The sequence below is a fragment of the Aethalodelphis obliquidens genome, unplaced genomic scaffold, assembly GCF_003676395.1.
Source record: "Aethalodelphis obliquidens isolate GAN/ISIS:26980383/991018 unplaced genomic scaffold, ASM367639v1 scaffold57, whole genome shotgun sequence".
Lineage (NCBI taxonomy): Eukaryota > Metazoa > Chordata > Mammalia > Artiodactyla > Delphinidae > Aethalodelphis > Aethalodelphis obliquidens.
The window spans coordinates 3,383,867-3,404,157 of NW_020838001.1; the positions used below are offsets into that span (position 1 = coordinate 3,383,867).

Below are 20,291 nucleotides of genomic sequence, written 5' to 3' on the forward strand. Positions count from 1 at the left end.
CGCCCCACCTGACCCCACGGGAGGACTCGGGGGCCATGAGCTGACAGGACCAGGGGCCTGCGCCCCACCTGCAAGGGCCACCCAGCCCCAGGTGCGCTCCACCTGCAAGGGCCACCCAGCCCCAGGTGCTGGCTCTTCTTCCTTGAATGCCACGCGTTCTAACAAAGACCGAGATTCATATGTGTGTCCTCCGAGGTGTAGATTTTGTCAAACGTTTCCCGACTGGGGAGTGTCATTTTTCTATTGCTTAGCCACTTCCATCTAAAAGCAGAACACGCGCGACCTTACGGCCACCGCTCGGCCTGGACGGTCCCGGCCTCAGCCTCCCAGGACCATCGCACCCCTCCCTCCAGGGCAGGGGTCTCGTCTTGCCCTCCCCACAATATCCCACAGGGCCTGCTCCCAGGCCTGCCCCGCGACTTCCTTTTGTATTTTGCAACAAATCCTTGAAAGTGCCTCGTTAATCCCAGGCTTCCTCTTCACCTTGGAGTCTACGTACTAGTCACAGCAGGCCCCTCCCACAGCAGCACAGCAGCAAGGCGGTACCAGGCCAAGGGCCTGGGAGGGTTTATCTGGATAGAACAGACCTGACCTTCGTGTCCCCTGAGGTTTCTAAACAGGGGAAGACTGAAAGCCCCAGGAACATGCCCGAGATTCCCTGGAGGGCTGGGGAAGCGAGTCAAGAAAGTCTGCTTCACCAAAACAGGAAGAAAAGCAGAGAAACTACTAAACACAAAGAGTCTTTGCTCCTGGGATCTCAAAACCCTCTTCAGAGGGTTGCAGAGACCCAGGCCCTGCACATCCCAGCCGACGGGTGGCTGCTACCTCGAGATCAGCATCCCAGCCAGCCACTGCACCGGGTCGGTCCTGAGCTGGACCTGCAGGAACTGAGAGGTCCTGGCCCCGCCCACCCTTGACCTTCCACCACTTTCAAGGCTCCCTTTCTCTCCAGGCAGGAGTCAGCCCGAAGCTCCCGACCCGGCTTCAGACGTGGGCTCCATTCTCCTGGAAGTGGGGTCCCTGGACCTCAAGGAGGTCGAGAGCCACTGTTTCCTAAGTGCTTCCTACGTAACAAAGACAGACAATGAAGATGTTGAGGATGACGATAAAGGTGTGGATGAAGATGTTGCTAAGATGATGGTAAAGAAGATGAAGAAGATAAAGACAAAAGTGATGCAGACGGTACCTGATGTAGATGCAGAAGATGGATAAGACATTGATGGAAATGACGGTGGTGATGACGAAGATGAACAAGGTGATGAAGGTGGTGATGGGGATAAAGACGGCAACAGTGATGAAGATGCTGAGGGAGACGATAAAGCTGGTAGAGACACAGATGACGAACAGGACGTGACACTAATTGTGGTAACGGGTCTTCATACATACCTCCCTCAACCTTGCGACAATAACTGAAAAAGTATTAAGTGTCCACATGGCCCAGGTACTGTTCTAGGGATTGGAGGTATGGCTAAGGGGTGAGGGCTCCTTTGGTAGGTGATGAAAATGTCCTAAAGTTAACTGTGGTGATGGACACACAACTCCACGGATATACTAGAAGCCCTAGACTGTGCACTTTGAAAGGGTGCATTGTATGGTATGGAAATTGTGTCTCACACTATTAAAATTCCCTATCTCCATATTTCTTTATTTTAGTCCCTGGTGCTTCCTCCCTGCCACACAGAAGTCTAGGCTTTTTATGTGTCCTGTCTCTTTGCATCCTTTCCGCAGCCCTAGGACATGGGCTCTGTTTTAATTATCCCCATTTTACACAAGAGGACAGTGAGGCAGGCGCCAGGGAGGCCTCCTGCCTGCAGTCACACAGCTGGAAGACAGCAGAGCGGGGACAGGAACCAAGACGTCCTGCCCAGAGTCCAGGCTTTCACCACCACACAGAGATGCTTCCTCCCATCACGATTAGAGCCATGGGGGCGATGTGTACACGAGCTCTCCCAGAGCAGCCCCCTCCCCTGCCAGTTGGAAAGGAAAGATCTGCCGGAGCTGCACAGGACGTTGGTGGTCACAGTCTCTGGTCTTAATGCTTCTCCTGCTGACCTTCAATTCAGATTCTGACCCACTGTTTTCCCTACATTAATTCAATAGTCAAAATCCCCCATTCTCAGTGCAAACGAGAACGAGCTTCTCATAAAACAAGTGACATCACATCACGGGTGGCAAACGGGTGACCCCTCAGGCCAAATACAGCCCACAAATGTATTTTATGGGGTCTATACTTCCTTTTTTAAAAGATGTGAGTCGGCCCCCAACATTTAAATAAAGGAGATTTTACATCGGATTAAATATTTCCAGTTTCTCTTGGAAAATTCTGCCCACACTGATCTGGCATTCCCAGGCTGACACCCACAGTTGCTGAGGGGCAGGTGCCCCCTGCAGCAAGGACACACATTTCCCAACCTGCCACAGCACTGCCCCTGGCCCGTCACTCACAGAGGGCGCCTTTGGGCTTGTGACTCCCGTTCTGTGAAATGAGCCAGGAGGACAGTCTGACCTCCCCACTCCAGAGTCACCCCCATCCCAGGACAGTGTCTCCTCTCCCCCTGAAAGTGCTCAGGAAGCTTTGGGATCAACTTTGTTGTCCACCAACCTTCCAGGGGTGGTGAAGGGGGAGGTGGGGGCATCCCTCCCCAGGGGCCTGAGGACCTGCAGCCTAATCACCTGCTTTGCACGTTCGGAGTTCACTGTACAGTGGGGGGCACATTAGGCCTAAACCTCATCCTTCCCACCACAGTTGTACTTCCTCCTGCTGGAGAGGCGCAGCTATTAGTTTTCTGCTCAAGAATTCTCTTGGGCTTAATGAATTGCTAGTCTCCTCATTACGCATCTACCTTCTTTCCTCTATTGCCTGCAAATCCCTTTGGAAGTTGTCCCACCAACCGTTTCAGAGACCGAGCTGACGAACGGCCTTTCGTGTACCAGGACGCCAAGTTCAACCCTCTGAGGTTTCCCGCCGTGCAGCGGAGCTGGGAGAACATCTCGTGCTCTCCTCGTGGACGGCGGCTCGTTAATGAGCAGCGGCCTTCGCCCGGAGGCCTCTCCTGAGTCCATCCTGCTGGGCCCCCAGGCTGCAGCCCCAGGTCGGCTGTGAGATTCCCCCTCCCAGAGCTGGGAGCCCTGGCCCGGCCCCTCCCCAGCAATGTGAGGAAGGACTCAGTCGCCCCTCGTCCTGTTTCATCCAAACAGAAGCACCTTGCCCCTGACGTGCCAACCGAAATCCCCAAATTACTCAGCAACGTCCCACGGCTCAAGTCCTGCAGGCTTCCAGAATGAAGAAAAGTGGGTTTCAAGTCCCCCCATTGCCCTTGGATTGCATTTAATGCCACTCTGTTTCCACAGATGGACGGGGCTTATTCAACCTGACACACAGAAAGCCCTTCTGTCCCCAGGGGCCCCAGGGGAAAACGGCTGGCCACCTGCTCTCCCTGTCACCCTGATGTGAGGTCGGAGGGAACACACGGTGGTAGGAAACGCACCCATGATCAAAGGAACCACACAACCCCGGAAATCTCCTTACTGGTCCTTCAGTGACTTTGACCTTCAGCTCGTGCTGCTCGTAACCTGCAACCTGGTTAGTTCAAAACCGCCAGAGGAGACTCCCCAAGGCGCCCCTGCTCGTGGATCGAACCCCTGCTAACAGCGCCAGAGACACGGCCAGCTCTGTGCCCAAACGTGGGCACGAGCCTTCCTCAAGCACCTCCCTTCCTTCTTCCTGCATCCCCCGCCCTGGCGCAGAGCATCAGCCCCTCCCCGTCCCGGCACCTCCTCAAGCCCTTACCGGGGTCCCGCCCCTCATCCGCCTCCGCCCACCCACGCCCCGCGGCCCCACCGTCACGTGATGACGTCCAGCTTGGCTCTTGCAAGACCAGCGTCACATGCCCCCGTCAGGCCCCCCAGCCTGACACCCCCCACACGTGTAGGCAGAGGGGCCCTCAGACGTGCCGTCGCCCTGCCATGCCGCTGCTCATGAGCCCTCAGGGGACGCTCACTGCTTCTCAGGAAAGGCCAGGTGCCCCTGTTCACCGTTGACACCAATTTACGGAGCGGCTGCTCAGTGTGACAGGGGGCACCCCAGGCGAACAGCAGAGGCAGGATCGCAGTGTTCTAGCGGGGAGACAGACCCCAAAGAGGCAAAGAAAGGAATAAAGGGGAATTTCAGACAGCAGTTAAGTGCAGTGAAGAAAACGGGATGATGGGATGGAGAATGGGGGACATCAAGGGAGGGCCCTCCGGGAGGGACCAGAGGCAGCCGCGTGCGGACCAGGAGCTAGAAGGGTGCCCACCACCTGGCCCTGTAGCCCTGCAGCCTCCCCTCTGCCCCCGCTCGCCCCAGCCCTTCACAGCCACACCACGTTCTCCAGAGGGCGATGCGGGTTCAGGTCGCGGGACTTCCTTGCGGCTGCTCTCTGCCCGGGACATCCTTGCGCTCCGGCTGCCACGTGCGCTGACACGTATCGAGCCATCAAGACCGCGCGCCACGTCACCCCCTCTCTGATGCCTGCACCCCAACTCTTCCTCCCTCCTGCCAGATTCATCGCTCCCTCCTAGACCCTCCACTTCCACGGCTGGTTCACACGTCTATTTTGAACGTATTTTATTAGACATGATGCACCTCTGAGCCTATCTTTCCACCTCTGCTCCCCAGCACCCGGCCCCTGCGCTCTGCAGGGACCCGAGGTTTGTGACGGGGCTTTTGCGTCCCAGGAGACATGCAAGGGTGTGAGATGCGATGCTGCAAGAGAAAGCAGGCCTGCTCTTCCGCGGTCTTGACCTCCCCCGTAAGTCATTTACAACACCCTCTTACGTCACGGCCACCGTGCATAACCCGAGGGGTAGGAGGCAAAACCTGCGAGGAACTTCAGGTTCGGCAGTAACGGCTGTTATTATACAAGTCGGGGGTGGCCGCACCAGGCCCTGACCCAGGACTGTCACGTCCTGCATCCGAGGTGAGGCTGCAGCGTGGGCATCGGAGGGTCTACTAGGGACCGAAGCCGAGGCCCGTGTACAGGAGCCCACACCGCATGGAACACAGAGGGAAGGTTCTAGGGCTGCCGACGCTGACGCAGGCGAAGGACCAGCGGAGGATGAGGATGTTACTCACGCGTTAGTTCCGATGAACCAGGAAGTGGATTGAGCCGTAGTGCGTCACGTGCTCTCTGTGCTTTTGTGGAAGATGAGATGCTCCCGGGGCGGGGCGCGGGTAGAGCGAGGGCTCTGGAACCCACAGTCTGGCTGCTCCACCACAGACACTGGGACCCAGCAGGGAGGACCGCTCCTGCCCAGCACTGCGGTCCGGCTAGAGACACAAGCAGCTCGGTGCCCAGCCTGCGGTCAGGGCCAATCTGTCCCATTCCCTGCTGGTCATGTTGTCATGAAACCTGGGTCAGAAGCTGGCTCTCCCCCCTCCACTTGCCTGAAATTTACCAAAGGACACTTCAGTGGAAGTGAGTGCTCATCTGCACAGATTTCGGTACAAGTTCACAGCAGAACGAAGGCCCCTGAGACCAAGCCCACCCCCAGCTGGCCCCTTCGAAGCCTGAACGACAGCTTCTGCAGGAACACTGTCACCACGTCGCAGCGTGTAACGTCCTCAGGACCCGAAACAGACCTGCCCCACCTGCAGCACATCTGGAGGATGGAGATTCTCGGCTGTCACACTGTGTCCTGACCCTCTGTCCCCAGAGACACTAACGGGGGGCCCCCACAGACACAAAGTCCCCTGGGACTAAAACTAACCATCACAGCATGCTGCTTCTCCTTCTAAATCCCTGAATATAAACTCCCAGAAGCAGAGTGTTCGGTTAAAATGTGCAAATTGTCATCCTGGCTCTTCACCTGCCCAGTTATTTTCAAGTCACATGGCTGCCAGCAGTGGGATGGCAATGGAAACCACCAACTCACTAGGGTGGGATATTCTTATATCATGATCAGTATTTACATTAGTAAAATATAACTTAAAATATTTAAAAATAATATTTTAAGTTTTATTGTCATTTTAGTTGAGGATGAAAGGTTCTTTGTTACTATGAATTTTTTAATGTCTGTAGTTACTAGTGAAACTGAATTATTTTCATGTATTTGATAAGAAATTTTGCTCCCTCCCTCCTGAACCACAAATTCCAGGCTGTTACCCACTGATCTGCTGGGTTCTGCTGACAACTGGTTTTCTTTCTTGAATGATGACATCATCTAATTCAATGCATTTTCCTCCTCCTCTTTTAACATTTCTGGAAATGTTGCTCATGTAAATAATCCATAAAAAGAAAAAAAAACACTGATGTGTGAAAATAAGCATTACATGTAGTTTTATTTTAAAAGTAAAGATTTTGAGGCAAACTAAAAGTCTTGATTGTGGGAGGGAAAAGCAAAGCTGGTAGGTCTGTCCCCTCCTTAACACACCAGACCACTATTAAAAATGAACATTTGAATCCTATGAAAAAGAATGGAAAACCCTTCTGACATGATGTTAGATGGCAAAACCTTACGCATGCTAACAGGGCCTCCATAAAAAACATGTATTTTTTACTTACACTTTTATAGTTAAAATTGAGAAATGGGTTTGAAATCATGTATAGAAAACTATACCCCCTAGAGATAAAATTAAGAGTTGAGCAAATTAAAGCAATCCTGAGGAAAAAAGGACAAAGCAGGAGGCACAACCCTCCCAGACTGCAGACTATACTACAAAGCTACGGTAATCAAACAGAGTGCTACTGGCACGAAAAACAGACATATGGATGAATGGAAAAGAATAGAGAGCCCAGAAATAAACCCACACGCCTACGGTCAATTAATCTATAACAAAGGAGGCAAGGATATACAATGGAGAAAAGACAGTCTTTTCAGTAAGTGGTGCTGGAAAACTGGGCAGCCACATGTAAATCAATGAGATTAGAACATTCCCTCATACCACATACAAAAATAAACTCAAAATGGTTTAAAGACCTAAATGTAAGATCTGAAACCATATAACTCCTAGGAGAGAACACAGGCAGAACACTCTTTGACATAAATTGTAGCATTATTTTCTTGGATCAATCTCCTAAGGCAAAAGAAATAAATGCAAAAATAAACAGATGGGACCTAATTAAACTTAAAAGCGTTTGCACAGCAAAGGAAACCATCAATAATACAAAAAGACAACCTACCGAATGGGAGAAAATATTTGCAAATGATGTGACTGACAAGAGGTTAATACCCAAAATCTACAAACAGCTCGTACAATTCAATATCAAAAAACCAAACACTCCAATCGAAAAAATGGGCAGAAGACCTAACTAGACATTTCTCCAAAGAAGACATACAGATGGCCAACAGGCACGTGAAAAGATGCTCAACATCACTAATAATTAGTGAAATGAAAATCAAAACTACAGTGAGGTATCACCTCACACCAGTCAGAATAGCCATCATCAAAGTCTATACATAACAAATGCTGGAGAGGGTGTGGAGAAAAGGGAACCCTCCTACACTGTTGGTGGGAATGTAAATTGGTACAGCCACTATGAAGAACAGTGTGGAGGTTCCTTAAAAAATTAAAAATAGAACTATCACATGACCAGCAATTCCACTCCTGGGTATAAATCCAAAAGAAATGAAAACACTACTTTGAAAAGATACATGCACCCCAATGTTCATAGCAGCACTATTTACAACAGCCAAGACATGGAAACCACCTGAGTGTCCATCAACAGACAACTGGCTTAAGGTATATGTACATACACACACACAGAATATTAAGCAGCCATAAAAAAGAATGAAAAACTACCATCTGCAGCAACATGGATGGACCTAGAGAATATTATCCTTAGTGAAATAAGTCAGAGAAAGACAAGTACTATATGATGTCATGTATATATGAATCTAAAAAATAATGCAAATGAATATGTATACAAAACAGAAACAGACTCACAAACATAGAAAACAAACTTATGGTTACCAAAGGGGAGAGGAAAAGGGGGAGGGACAAATTCGGGGTAGGAGATTAACAGATACAAATTACTATACATAAAATAGATAAGCAGCAAAGATATACTGTATAGTACAGGGAATTATACCCATTATCTTGTAATAACCTATAACGGAGTATAATCTCAAAAATGCACAATCACTAAGTTGTACACCTGAAACTAATGCAATATTGTAAATCATCTATACTTCAATTTAAAAAAAAGGAAACTACTGAAGCACTTTGGAGAACTACAGCAGACAGAAAGAGAGGTGACAAAAGCAAACTCAAACTGAAATAGAGATGCTCACCAATAATCGTGTCTCACTCACAATCACTCCCTCCACGACCTCAGCCTCCAGTTGGGCATCACTTTCACGTGAATGCTTTAGAAAAATTTCAAGTCCTACATGTTTGGAGTTACTGGCAAATAGGCAAAACCTCCAATGTTGAATCATCAAATGGCAAGAGTCTGTTGTAATGCCTATATCTTAGTTTTCTTGTAACCATGAAAAAATGTAACATAGGTGAAAGAGTTGGAACACAGTATGGTCAATAAATGTGAGACTCCTTCCTTCCAAAAAAAAAAAAAAGAGTTGAGGAAATTAAGACAAAGGCCATACAACATAAGATCAAACACAGACACACAACCCAAACGATACAACACACTTGTGACAGGTATCTGCATACTTGGCTCTGAGCTTCCTGGTGGCCAAGGCAAAAAGGGAAACACAATCAACTATAAAATGTGCATTCTCCTTAAGATACTAACAGACAGCTGTTACACAGAAGTACAGCTTATTTTGATCCTGAGGCCTCCAAGAACGGTCTTCCAAGGGTGGCAAGGAAGGGGACACAGTGCAGCCTAAGGCAACAGTGACACTTAGGAGAAGGGCTCTGTTAAAATACAGATTCCTGTTCAAGAGACTTGGGGTGGGGCCTGGGAATCTGTGCTTTCACAAAGCTCCCTGGTGATTTGGATGGACACTCTGATGTTGGAACTGGCATGGATCGGGTGACCAATTACCCCCGCACCCCATATTTCCCGCTGTGTGAGCACAGGCAAGTGACTGCACTGTTCTGAGCCAGTTATCCTCATCTGAAAAATAGGACCATTAATAGCACCTACCCCAGAGAGCTCTCGCAAGGCTCCAAGGAGGTAATACGCATGAAACGCTTAGCAGGAAGCTGGTACACAGAAGACACTGAATACATGTTAGCAACGACCATCATTAATAACCACACTTTTCTGTCCCTCCTTAGATGGTGCTTATGGGGCAGGATTCAAGTCACCCAGGAGGAGCTGGGCTCCCACCCGGCACTGCAGGTCGGGAAGAGGAAAAGCAGCAAATATTTATCAACATCTGTTATTATGAAATCCCCCACCCACTGCAATTATGCCTCAACACTTCCCAAAGGAGCAGCTTCCTTTGCAGCAATTAAAATTAAGCCATTTTTTTTCCTGCTAAGGCCAGAAAAAGTAAGGTTTCTGTATTTTCTAAACCCTGTGTCCACAGAACTGAGACCCTGCACTGCGCCCCAGCATTCCTGACACCTTCAGCGGTAAGAAAGTCCCACGGCTAATGCTAGGTTCATGGTGCTGATTATAAGAGGGCCAATCTCCACCCCCATCCTTAAACGCATCAAACCTCCTCCTTAAAATTCCGCAGATTTCAAGGCAAGCACGGGGCAAGGGAGCAGCAGCACAGAACACTCCTTCCTGGGAATCTGTTTCCCGGAGGCCTGAGTGGCGGCAGCCTGTTCTGGATGTGGGAGAACAAAACGTACAAAGGGACCGGCTGGAGGGTCATTTAATGCACGTGCATTGAACGCCTGTGTTAACGTGCTACTGGAGGGCGCTACTGAGCATTAATCAGCTTCTCACATGCGGTCCCACAGCAGAGGACGCCCCAAGGGAGACTTAACAGAAGGTTTGTGCATCGCTCTGGAGGTGCCGGCCGGGCAAAACACACCACAGTCACTGACGAGAACAACAATGTACTGACATTAACAACTACGCTAACACGACCTTGGCCCTCCAGGCGCTGCTCTACAGCAGCTCACTACCCTGGCCTGGCCTGGCCTGCTGCGTAGCCTCTGCCCCTGCCCAGGTGACAACTAGCCCGAGTGCGTCCAGCCAGGACCAAACAGCAGCAGCTCCACCCCCCAGAGCGCCTCCTGCAGGGATGCACTTTCACCTGTCTGTCCAGGGACTAACCTGGAACTTTCCAAAGGGGCCCCAGGAGGAAGGTGCTGCCACAGTGTTGACTTTACAAACCAGGGGGAGATTCAGAGAAGGCCATGCTGGCCCAAACCCACACCGCTGTGACGGAAAGCCTGGGATTTGAACCTACTTGTCTACGTTTCCCCAGGGCCTGTGGTCGGCCGAGAGTCTCTGTTCGCTAACTGCACTGTTCCGGGGGTGGGAGAATATTTGCAGCCCCTCCAGTTCCCGCCAACACAGGCATGGAGTGTTTTGCACAGAAGCCCAGGGCACTGGCTGGAGGCCTGAATGTCCCCTGATGGAAGCCACACCAGTATGAGAAAATGCAAAGCAGAGACTTAGATAAGCCAGGCCCCCAGAGCTCTGCTTCCCCCGCCACACAGGCCTGGGGGTTCTGAGGGACCACCCATCGCCTGACTCCTAGCCCACCTCCTCTGAGCTGTGTGACCCTGGGCAAGTTCCTTAACCTCTCTCATCAAGCCTTAGTTTTCTCATCTGTAAAATGGAGATGATGATAACACCTCCTCTATCGGTTCCTGTAAAGATTAAATGAAATGAGGGAAAGGAAGCAAAACATACTGTACGGGGTCCGCACTTAAAAGGGAAAGTTGTCACTTGACCACTCTGTAGTATATACAGATGTCGAATTACAATGCTGGACACCTGAAGCTTATATAATAATAATAAAAGAGAAAGCTGTCGGGCATCCTTAAATGGCGTGCACACAACCCAACTGAAGCAAGACAGTAATTTCTAGAACTTGCCCACTGTGTGAGGCACGGGAGCTAAGGGTCTGTAATACTCTGCGGATTCACTTACACACGCCGTAAAGGTGAGCTGGGCTCCCATACAGAAAGGGGGTGACCGTGATCACAGGGCTTTACTCCTCCTTTACTCCCAAGCTGACTCCGACTTCATGCAAATCCCCAGAGCCAGCACACAGAGTCAGGGGAGACCGTGACCACTTCATCCAGAAAAGCCCTAGGAGCGCCCAAAAGATAAAAGAGTAAACGGTCCGGGGCTTCCTGGTGGCGCAGTGGTTGGGAGTCCGCCTGCCGATGCAGGGGACGCGGGTTCGTGCCCCGGTCCGGGAAGATCCCACATGCCGCCGAGCAGCTGGGCCCGTGAGCCGTGGCCGCTGAGCCTGCGCGTCCGGAGCCTGTGTCCCGCAACGGGAGGGGTCGCCAACAGTGAGAGGCCCGCGTACCGCAAAAAAAAAAAAAAAAGAGTAAGGGTCTGGAAATTTTTAAAAATACACAGTACGAAAACACCGACTGCACTTCAGGATACAGTGAATGGCACGTTGCCACAGCAACCAGAGGCTGAATTATTCAGCAAGCGATGGCAGAAGAATCTCTGAAAGGCAGCAAAACAAAGACAAACGATCCAATTAAACCATTTCTGCAGGGGAAACAAACCGGGCCGGCCAGGAAGGCTACGTCTGCCCGCCTGGAATGTGACTTCTCAACCACGCTCTCTTCGTGTCTAATTCTGGGGTCGCTTTTCCGTTTTTAAACATGGTGACAAACGCCCAAGGAGCTACTAGGTTCTAGTCCAAGCTTTAAAATGAGTTACAGATTCCGTCCAGGGCCTGTGTCTGGGTATCACTTACTTAGGAGTCCTTTGAGGTTTCCCAGCACCCCACCTTTTCCCACCTCCCGTCTGCACTGGGAGACAGGAGTGGGGTCCCCAGAGTTCTCTTAAGCCGAGCACCGTCATGACCATTTTGTTATCCTTGAATCACATATGCTACAATGTTTACTATTTTTTTTTAAATTCACTTAATAGTCTATCTTGAAAGAGAAGTTAGTTTGTTTAGCAAATAGAAAACCATTATCGCTTGGCATGATTAGATGACAACTGCAAAAATAATACGTGTAAACATCATCTTTTTGACTTTCGGGCAGGGAAGGATGTTTTAAAACATGGCACAAATAATATGGACCATAAAGTATATCAGGGCCCAGGAAACCTTGCCCCGTGGGCTGCTGTTTATGTTTGTACATAAAGTCGCATTGGCATGCAGCCGCACTCACCACGCATTGGCCACGCGTTAGCGTGACGACAAAGTCGTGTGGTCACAGCAGACACAGTAGGATCCACAGAGCCAGAAATATTCAGTATCTGACTCTTCACAGAAAAAGTCTGCTGACACCTGAAGTATATGAGCGATAATCTGATAACTTTAAAAATAAAAAACTTTCCCACATCAAAGGAAAGCATGAACAAAATGACAATACCAGTCCTGAAGAGGGAGAAGAGGTGTCATTCACAGACCTGGAAAAGACTGGAAGCTGCAATTTCCAGGGTAAAATCCTCAAATCATTAAGATAAAGAAAACTGCAGGTAATGTACATGAAAGGAACTGAAAAAAAACAGACAGCTAATAAACACTGAAAAAAAAGTTCAATCTCATTAGAAACGAGAGGAAACCACGCCTCCTGCGATGGTGCATCCCGTCCATGAGACAGGCAACAAGGACACCAAGCTTCATCTGCCAGCATATCCCCTTGGCCATGAGATCGATGCACCTGTGTTTCCACCCCTCCTTCCTTCCCACCCATAAGCATTTACTGAGCACCCATCTGGTCTGTACAAAGCCCCAGAGTGGGTACCAGCCACGCAGGAAGAGGTCTGAGGATGCTTCCGGGAATATGGAGCTCAGGGGAGCTCTCTCCCTCATTACCCACAACTGTATCTCTCGCAACGGTCACGGCGCCTGCCTGCCCCTCATTTGAGTAAAATAAGCCTTTGCTGAATGACCAGACACAGAGTGATAAGTGCGTGGTGGGTTGACAATCTCACTGCAATCAGGCTAAGAACGTCCAACCTGCAGAGGCCCCCTCAACCCGTCAATATCAGGGATTTCGTTAAAATACCCCTCTCAGCCCGGAGACTCATCAGGTCGGGGTGGGCCTCACCAATCTGTATTTTAAAAAGCTTCTCTCTGGTCTGGGTTCAGAGCCGATACAGGAGGAGGGGCTGAGGACCCGGCTCCCAGGCCCCACAAGCCATGGTGAGCACCGACTTACTGAGCACCTACTTTGTGCCAGGGCTCGGCCGTATGCCTTCCTTATGGGATTTCCCCCCAAATTCACAATGACCTAGACAGCATCAGCACCCCACCTTATAGACGAGAAAACCAAGACCCGGGGAGGTAAGGCCGCTGGTCCAAGGTCCCCCAGCACGTCAGCACAGAGCAGGGCTATGTGATTCCAAGCCCTCAGGACCCCAGCTGGGGACCCCAGCCGCCTGCAGAAATGTGCGCCACGCTGAGCCCGCTCCTCCTCCACCGTGATCCCGCAGCTGGTATCATCCCCATTTTATAGGTAAGAAAACCGAGGCCCACAGAATCACAGCATCTGGGCGCTGGGCTTCACCCCCTCACACTCATTGCCCCCCGCTCTGAAAAAACTCAAAGGATTTCGGAGGGTGGCAACACGGGGGCCCAAGCTCCCCGGCAGAGAGCAGAGACAAGGGCCCGTCCACCCGAAACGAGGAGACCTGAGCCTCGGGCAGAGGAAAGACCACCTGGAGGAGAAGTCCAGGGCGACCTTCAGATCAGGGGTCCTCGACTGGGGGATGGCTCCGTGCCCCAGGGGACACTTGGCAGTAACTGGAGACACTTGGTTGTCACCATGGGAGGCAGGGTGAGGGGCTGTGAGCATCTCCAGGGTAGAGGCCAGGGACGCTGCTAAACTTCCTACCGCGCACAGGACGGCCCCATCAGCGTCAGCCGGCCCCGAACATCAGGGGCCCCGAGTTCGGGAGATCCTGCTTCCGGCCCTCGCTCCTCCGGAGGGCAGGGGGGCACCACAGACCAGTAGCACCGGCAGCCCCCCGGAGCCTGTCCACACCATAGGCCTTGCTTGGCTTCTATAACCAGTGCTTCTCCCCAGGGAAGAGTGGCCCCGGGGGGATCGGGCAATGTCTGGGGACAGTGTTGGCTGTCACAGGGGCGTGCAGCCTGCAGAGGCCAGGGGGCTGCCAAGCATCCGACAGCGCCCCGACGGCCCCCGCAGTGAAGAGCCGTCTGGCCCTGAGCGTCGACAGTGGCAAGGCTGGGAAACCCCGCCCCGGGCACTGCGTTTGGGGCCGGGACAGCGCAGTGTGGGGAAGGTGGGACATCCGAGGGGTCGGGCTGCAGGGCCGGGACCAGCTCCCACTGTGTCCACGCGCCACTTACTTGGAGAGTTTCATCTCAATCTGCTGCCGGATCTCCTGCCTCTCTTCGGCCGTCCTCCTGGGGAAGATATTGCGGTCTTCCAGTTCCTGCTTGCTGGGCCGGTTCCTCAGTTTCACTGCCAGGAGCTCCTTCTTGCACTTCCTCGGCAGCGTTCCTGAGACAAGGGGCACCGAGAAAGCGGGTGTCAGGGGGTCGCTGGCTGCCAGTGCAGCCAGCACTTCCCACCCTCCTGCAGGAAAGAACCTGGACCAGAGCCACGCGGGCACGTCTGGCAGCTGTAATGCCCTCCAGCGAACGCTGGGCAACGCACCTCCCTTCACAAAGGCCCACACACAACCATGCCTTCCACAGGTGCGGGATCGTTCATGCAGCCGGGGTCTCCAGAGACAGTCCCGATCGACACCCTTTGCCCCAGAGCAGTTACTAGTAGTGCCACGTTTTCCTTCAGAAGTGCCCAGGTGCAGATCATAAATTACAGTTACTTTACCCATGGTGGTCTGTCCCCCCATCCCCCTGTCACCCCCCTCTCCCCTCTGCCTGTGACCCCGTGGCCATGTGGGTCCTCTTCCATTCCTGGACGATCCCAACTCAGGGTCTCTGCACCATGTCTTTCCCATGGCGACCCCCCTGCTCTGCCTGGACCATCCAGGGCCGGCCACCTCCTGAATCACACTGCTGGCCTTGAGCCCTGCCCTCAAAGAGGCCCGATGGGTCCTCCAATCGCCATCACCCACCCGCTTAACTCCTCCCCTACCTGGTCTCTTTCTTGTTCACTAGTTTATCCTCCATCCCCTCCACTAGCTTTTAAGCTCAACAACAGTCTGTTCTCCTGGGTCCTGGAACAGTGTTGACGCAACAGGTTATCAAGGAACACGGCTGAGTGAGCCTGGTTCAGGGTCTAGGAGGCTGACGTTGACTTTCAGTTCTACACACGTCCAAGCAGCAGAGTGACATCGGTGTGCATGTAAGGTCTTAAGGAACGACGACGTTTAAACGTATTGAAGAGCAGAAAAGGGGGCTGGCTGCATTCACAGGCGGAAAAGGAAACGGCATGGAGCTGCACGAAGAGCAGAGTCCTTACCTGCCCCGCGGCGAGCGCACGCGCTGACAACGGGCAGGGAACTCCGGAGCACGACACAGACTGCAGTTTTGCGGCGTGTGGTTTTGCCCTTTTACTAGGGCATGGGTTTAAATCCCGGGGGCTCAGACCATCATCCAATGAGGTCAACCCCACAGGTGGAGGGAAACTTTATTTCTTAAGAATAATGGCTGGCCAAAGAAAGCCCATTCCTACTGTGGGGTACAGGAATACAAAGCAAGAAATGCCTAGTAAGGTGACAGTTTAACATAAGTCTGGGATAAAGTAAGATATAAAAAATTGGACTTGACTGAGGCTTGAGTTTCTAATATGAACTTGTTTGCTGTGTGTTTTATTAGAGACAAAGAGAAAAATAATGACCCCCAAAGCCATTTCAGCCAGGGCTCCAGCCCGATTTTGTTTTAATAGCTTTATACATGACTAGAGTCCTGTATTTATAGAATCATGAAGGCCTAAGGCAGTCACATGCATTTTTCTGTTGATCTTTACTGCATGGTCTGGGGGAAATTGAAAGCTAAACTGGCATTTATGAACTGAGGGAGTCTCAAAGGCCTCAGGACAAATCCTTCGTGAATGTCAAAGGTCTGCTAGGTGGCGAGAAGGATTGGCATTTTTAGACAACGGTAATATGCTAACCACGAAACTACACCGAATGTGGTTTCATCTTTCTAGCTTTCGATAAAGAATGTCTTTAAGCCTACTGCAAATGTCGCGGCATACTTGTCATTACAAACTTTAAGCATATTCGTTCTTAACTGAGAGAAAGATCCTTTCATCAGAGATTTCTAGATGAAATGAGAATTCACTCCACAGGAAATCTCTGTGCTAAGAGCAATTAATTCTCCTCAGCTTATTCATCCAGGCCCTAAGAGCACAGCATGGCACCCAGTAGGGCCACAAGGAAAACGTCTGGGCTGACGGTCGTCCCCAAGCTATCAGGGGGTTAACAGGTTTGACTACTTAAAAGTCAAAAAGGGAAACTTCCAGACAAATAGCTTAAAGTGAGGGCTTTTCATGAAGTTGAGGGGCACTTCTACACAACTGAGGGAATTCATCTAAACGAGCAGGGGATCCAGAGCAGGATGTGACACTGAGAGACAGAGGCCAGGAGATCTTCCTGTTCTGATGATGGGAACAAGCCACCCTCTCCCCCAAAGGCCCCCAACCACACTTGTGATCCTACCTTTGGGGCCAGAAATCCCACTTCCAAGAGTCTGCTCCCAAAACAAATGGGACAAGCACACAAAACACACATAAGAGGGTGTTCACGCAGCCTCATTTACGAAAGACAGAAAGTAAACACAGCCGAAACACGACAAGACAGCATGTGTTACATTATGGCGCATCTGTAGCATGTGAATATCGTCAACCTATCATGAACCTAAAAGCAGTGGTATATACATTACTGAGGGACAAAAAGACAGACGTGATATGTTGCTAAGAAAAGCAACTTGTAGGAAAGCATGTACTTTTATATATAAATATATCTGTGTATGTGTTTGCATCTAATTTTGTAAGAATTTATAATCTTCTTATAAATCGGCATAGAGATGCCAGGAATGGGTTTTACTTATTAATTTTGGTTTTCTGTATTTTATTTTTAATCATCAACATAGCTTCCTTATATCAAAATAATTGTTTAAAAAGAAAGACCTTTGTGGAGTGACAGCAGTGAAGATGGTGGAAAATTCTCTCTATAAAAGCAACAAGAAAACTGCAAAATCATCAGAGTCAACTTTTTCAGAACTCTGTAAATTAACTAAAGGGTTGCAGTGACACAGGGCATCTTTATTCAAGGAAAACTGGATGACTCTCAGGAAGAATGTTTTACTCTGTCCCTTTCTCCCCTGGCCCTTTCTCCATCTTGGCAGCAGCCTCGAAGCAGTCTGTTTTCTGCTGAAACCAGGGACCTGGCAGCCACTGGGGGGAGGGGAACAGGCTTCATTCCCAAAGAGCTGTCATCATTTGACCTGTCGCTGGTTCTCTGAAGTCCCCGCTGCAAGGCTGTCCACATTGGATCTGACTCAGAGCTGGCCTAATGCAAAACTACCTTCTCCCCGGGGGCGTGTTTGTCAAAAACAATACTGTCTTTCCAAGCGCAAGGCTTTCATTTATCTTTAGACCAGTCTTCCTCAATACTCTATGGAGTTCTTGATTGGCCAAAGGCAATAAAAATCAATGCATAGGCCAAATATTGTAAGTCAATTAAAAGAAAAACCTTATTAGAGAAAAAGGGACTGAGAAAATATTTGAAGAGATTATAGTTGAAAACTTCCCTAATATGGGAAAGGAAATAGTTAATCAAGTCCAGGAAGCACAGAGAGTCCCATACAGGATAAATCCAAGGAGAAACACGTCAAGACACATATTAATCAAACTATCAAAAATTAAATACAAAGAACAAATATTAAAAGCAGCAAGGGAAAAACAACACATAAGGGAATCCCCATAAGGTTAACAGCTGATCTTTCAGCAGAAACTCTGCAAGCCAGAAGGGAGTGGCAGGACATACTTAAAGTGATGAAGGAGCAAAACCTACAACCAAGATTACTCTGCCCAGCAAGGATCTCATTCAGATTTGAGGGAGAAATTAAAACCTTTAAAGACAAGCAAAAGCTAAGAGAATTCAGCACCACCAAACCAGCTTTACAACAAATACTAAAGGAACTTCTCTAGGCAGGAAACACAAGAGAAGGAAAAGACCTACAAAAACAAACCCAAAACAATTAAGAAATGGTGACAGGAACATACATATTGATAATTACTGTAAATGTAAATGCTCCAACCAAAAGACAAAGACTGGCTGAACGGATACAAAAACAAGACCCTTATATATGCTGTCTACAAGAGACCCACTTCAGACCTAGGGACACATATGGACTGAAAGTGAGGGGATGGAAAAAGATATTCCATGCAAATGTAACTCAAAAGAAGGCTGGAGTAGCAATTCTCATATCAGAAAAAATAGACTTTAAAATAAAGACTATTACAAGAGACAAAGAAGGACACTACATAATGATCAAGGGGCCAATCCAAGAAGAAGATATAACAAGTGTAAATATTTATGCACCCAACATAGGAGCACCTCAATACATAAGGCAAATGCTAACAGCCATAAGGGGGGAAATTGACAGTAACATAAGAATAGTTGGGGACTTTAACACCTCACTTTCACCAATGGACAGATCATCCAAAATGAAAGTAAATAAGGAAACACAAGCTTTAAATGACACATTAAACAGAACGGACTTAATTGATATTTATAGGACATTCCATCCCAAACAACAGAATACACATTTTTCTCAAGTGCTCATGGAACATTCTCCAGGATAGATCATATCCTGGGTCACAAATCAAGCCTTGGTAAATGTAAGAAAATTGAAATCGTATCAAGTATCTTTTCCGACCACAACGCTATGAGACTAGATATCGATTACAGGAAAAGATCTGTAAGAAATATAAACACACACTACTTAATAACCAAGAGATCACTGAAGAAGTCAAAGAGGAAATCAAAGAAAACCTAGAAACAAATGACAATGAAAACATGACGACCCAAAACCTATGGGATGCAGCAAAAGCAGTTCTAAGAGGGAAGTTTACAGCAATACAATCCTACCTTAAGAAACAAGAAACATCTCAAATAAACAACCTAAACTTACACCTAAATCAATTAGAGAAAGAAGAACAATAAAAACCCAAAGTTAGCAGAAGGAAAGAAATCATAAAGATCAGATCAGAAATAAATGAAAAAGAAATGAAGGAAACGATAGCAAAGATCAATAAAATTAAAAACGGGTTCTTTGAGAAGATAAACAAAATTGATAAACCATTAACCAGACTTGTCAAGAAAAAAAAGAGAGAAGACTCAAATCAACAGAATTAGAAATGAAAAAGGAGATGTAACTACTGACACTGCAGAAATACAAAGGATCAAGAGAGATTACTACAAGCAACTATATGCCAATAAAATGGACAACCTGGAAGAAATGGACAAATTCTTAGAAAGGCACAATCTGCCAAGACTGAATCAGGAAGAAATAGAAAATATGAACAGACCAATCACAAGCACTGAAATTGAAACTGTGATTAAAAATCTTCCAACAAACAAAATCCCTGGACCAGATGGCTTCACAGGCGAATTCTATCAAACATTTAGAGAAGAGCTAACACTTATCCTTCTCAAACTCTTCCAAAATATAGCAGAAGGAACACTCCCAAATTCATTCTACGAGGCCACGATCACTCTGATACCGAAACCAGACAAAGATGTCACAAAGAAAGAAAACTACAGGCCAATATCAGTGATGAACATAGATGCAAAATCCTCAACAGAACACTAGCAAACAGAATCCAACAGCACTTTAAAAGGACCATACACTATGATCAAGTGGGATTTATCCCAGGAATGCAAGGATTCTTCCTTATTTACACATCAATCAACATGATACACCATATTAACAAACTGAAGGAGAAAAACCATATGATAATCTCAATAGATGCAGAGAAAATTCTTGACAAAATTCAACACCCATTTATGATAAAATCCCTCAAGAAAGTAGGCATTGAGGGAACTTTCCTCAATATAATAAAGGCCATATATGAAAAACCCACAGCCAACATCATCCTCAATGGTGAAAAACTGAAAGCATTTCCACTAAGATCAGGAACAAGACAAGGTTGCCCACTCTCACCACTCTTATTCAACATAGTTTTGGAAGTTTTAGCCACAGCAATCAGAGAAGAAAAGGAAATAAAAGGAATCCGAATCGGAAAAGAAGAAGTAAAGCTGTCACTGTTTGCAGATGACATGATACTATAC

General features: G+C 48.7%; 1 protein-coding gene across 2 annotated transcripts in view; it reads right to left on the minus strand.

The window, feature by feature from the left end:
- PHACTR3 (phosphatase and actin regulator 3) overlaps positions 1–20,291 on the minus strand; it is a 221,533-nt gene that overhangs the window by 20,755 nt on the left and 180,487 nt on the right. For both annotated transcript variants that reach the window (XM_027086837.1, XM_027086838.1), the window contains one exon: positions 14,371–14,524. In XM_027086837.1, coding sequence (XP_026942638.1) covers positions 14,371–14,524 — 154 coding nt within the window. The remainder of the gene's footprint in view (positions 1–14,370; positions 14,525–20,291) is intronic.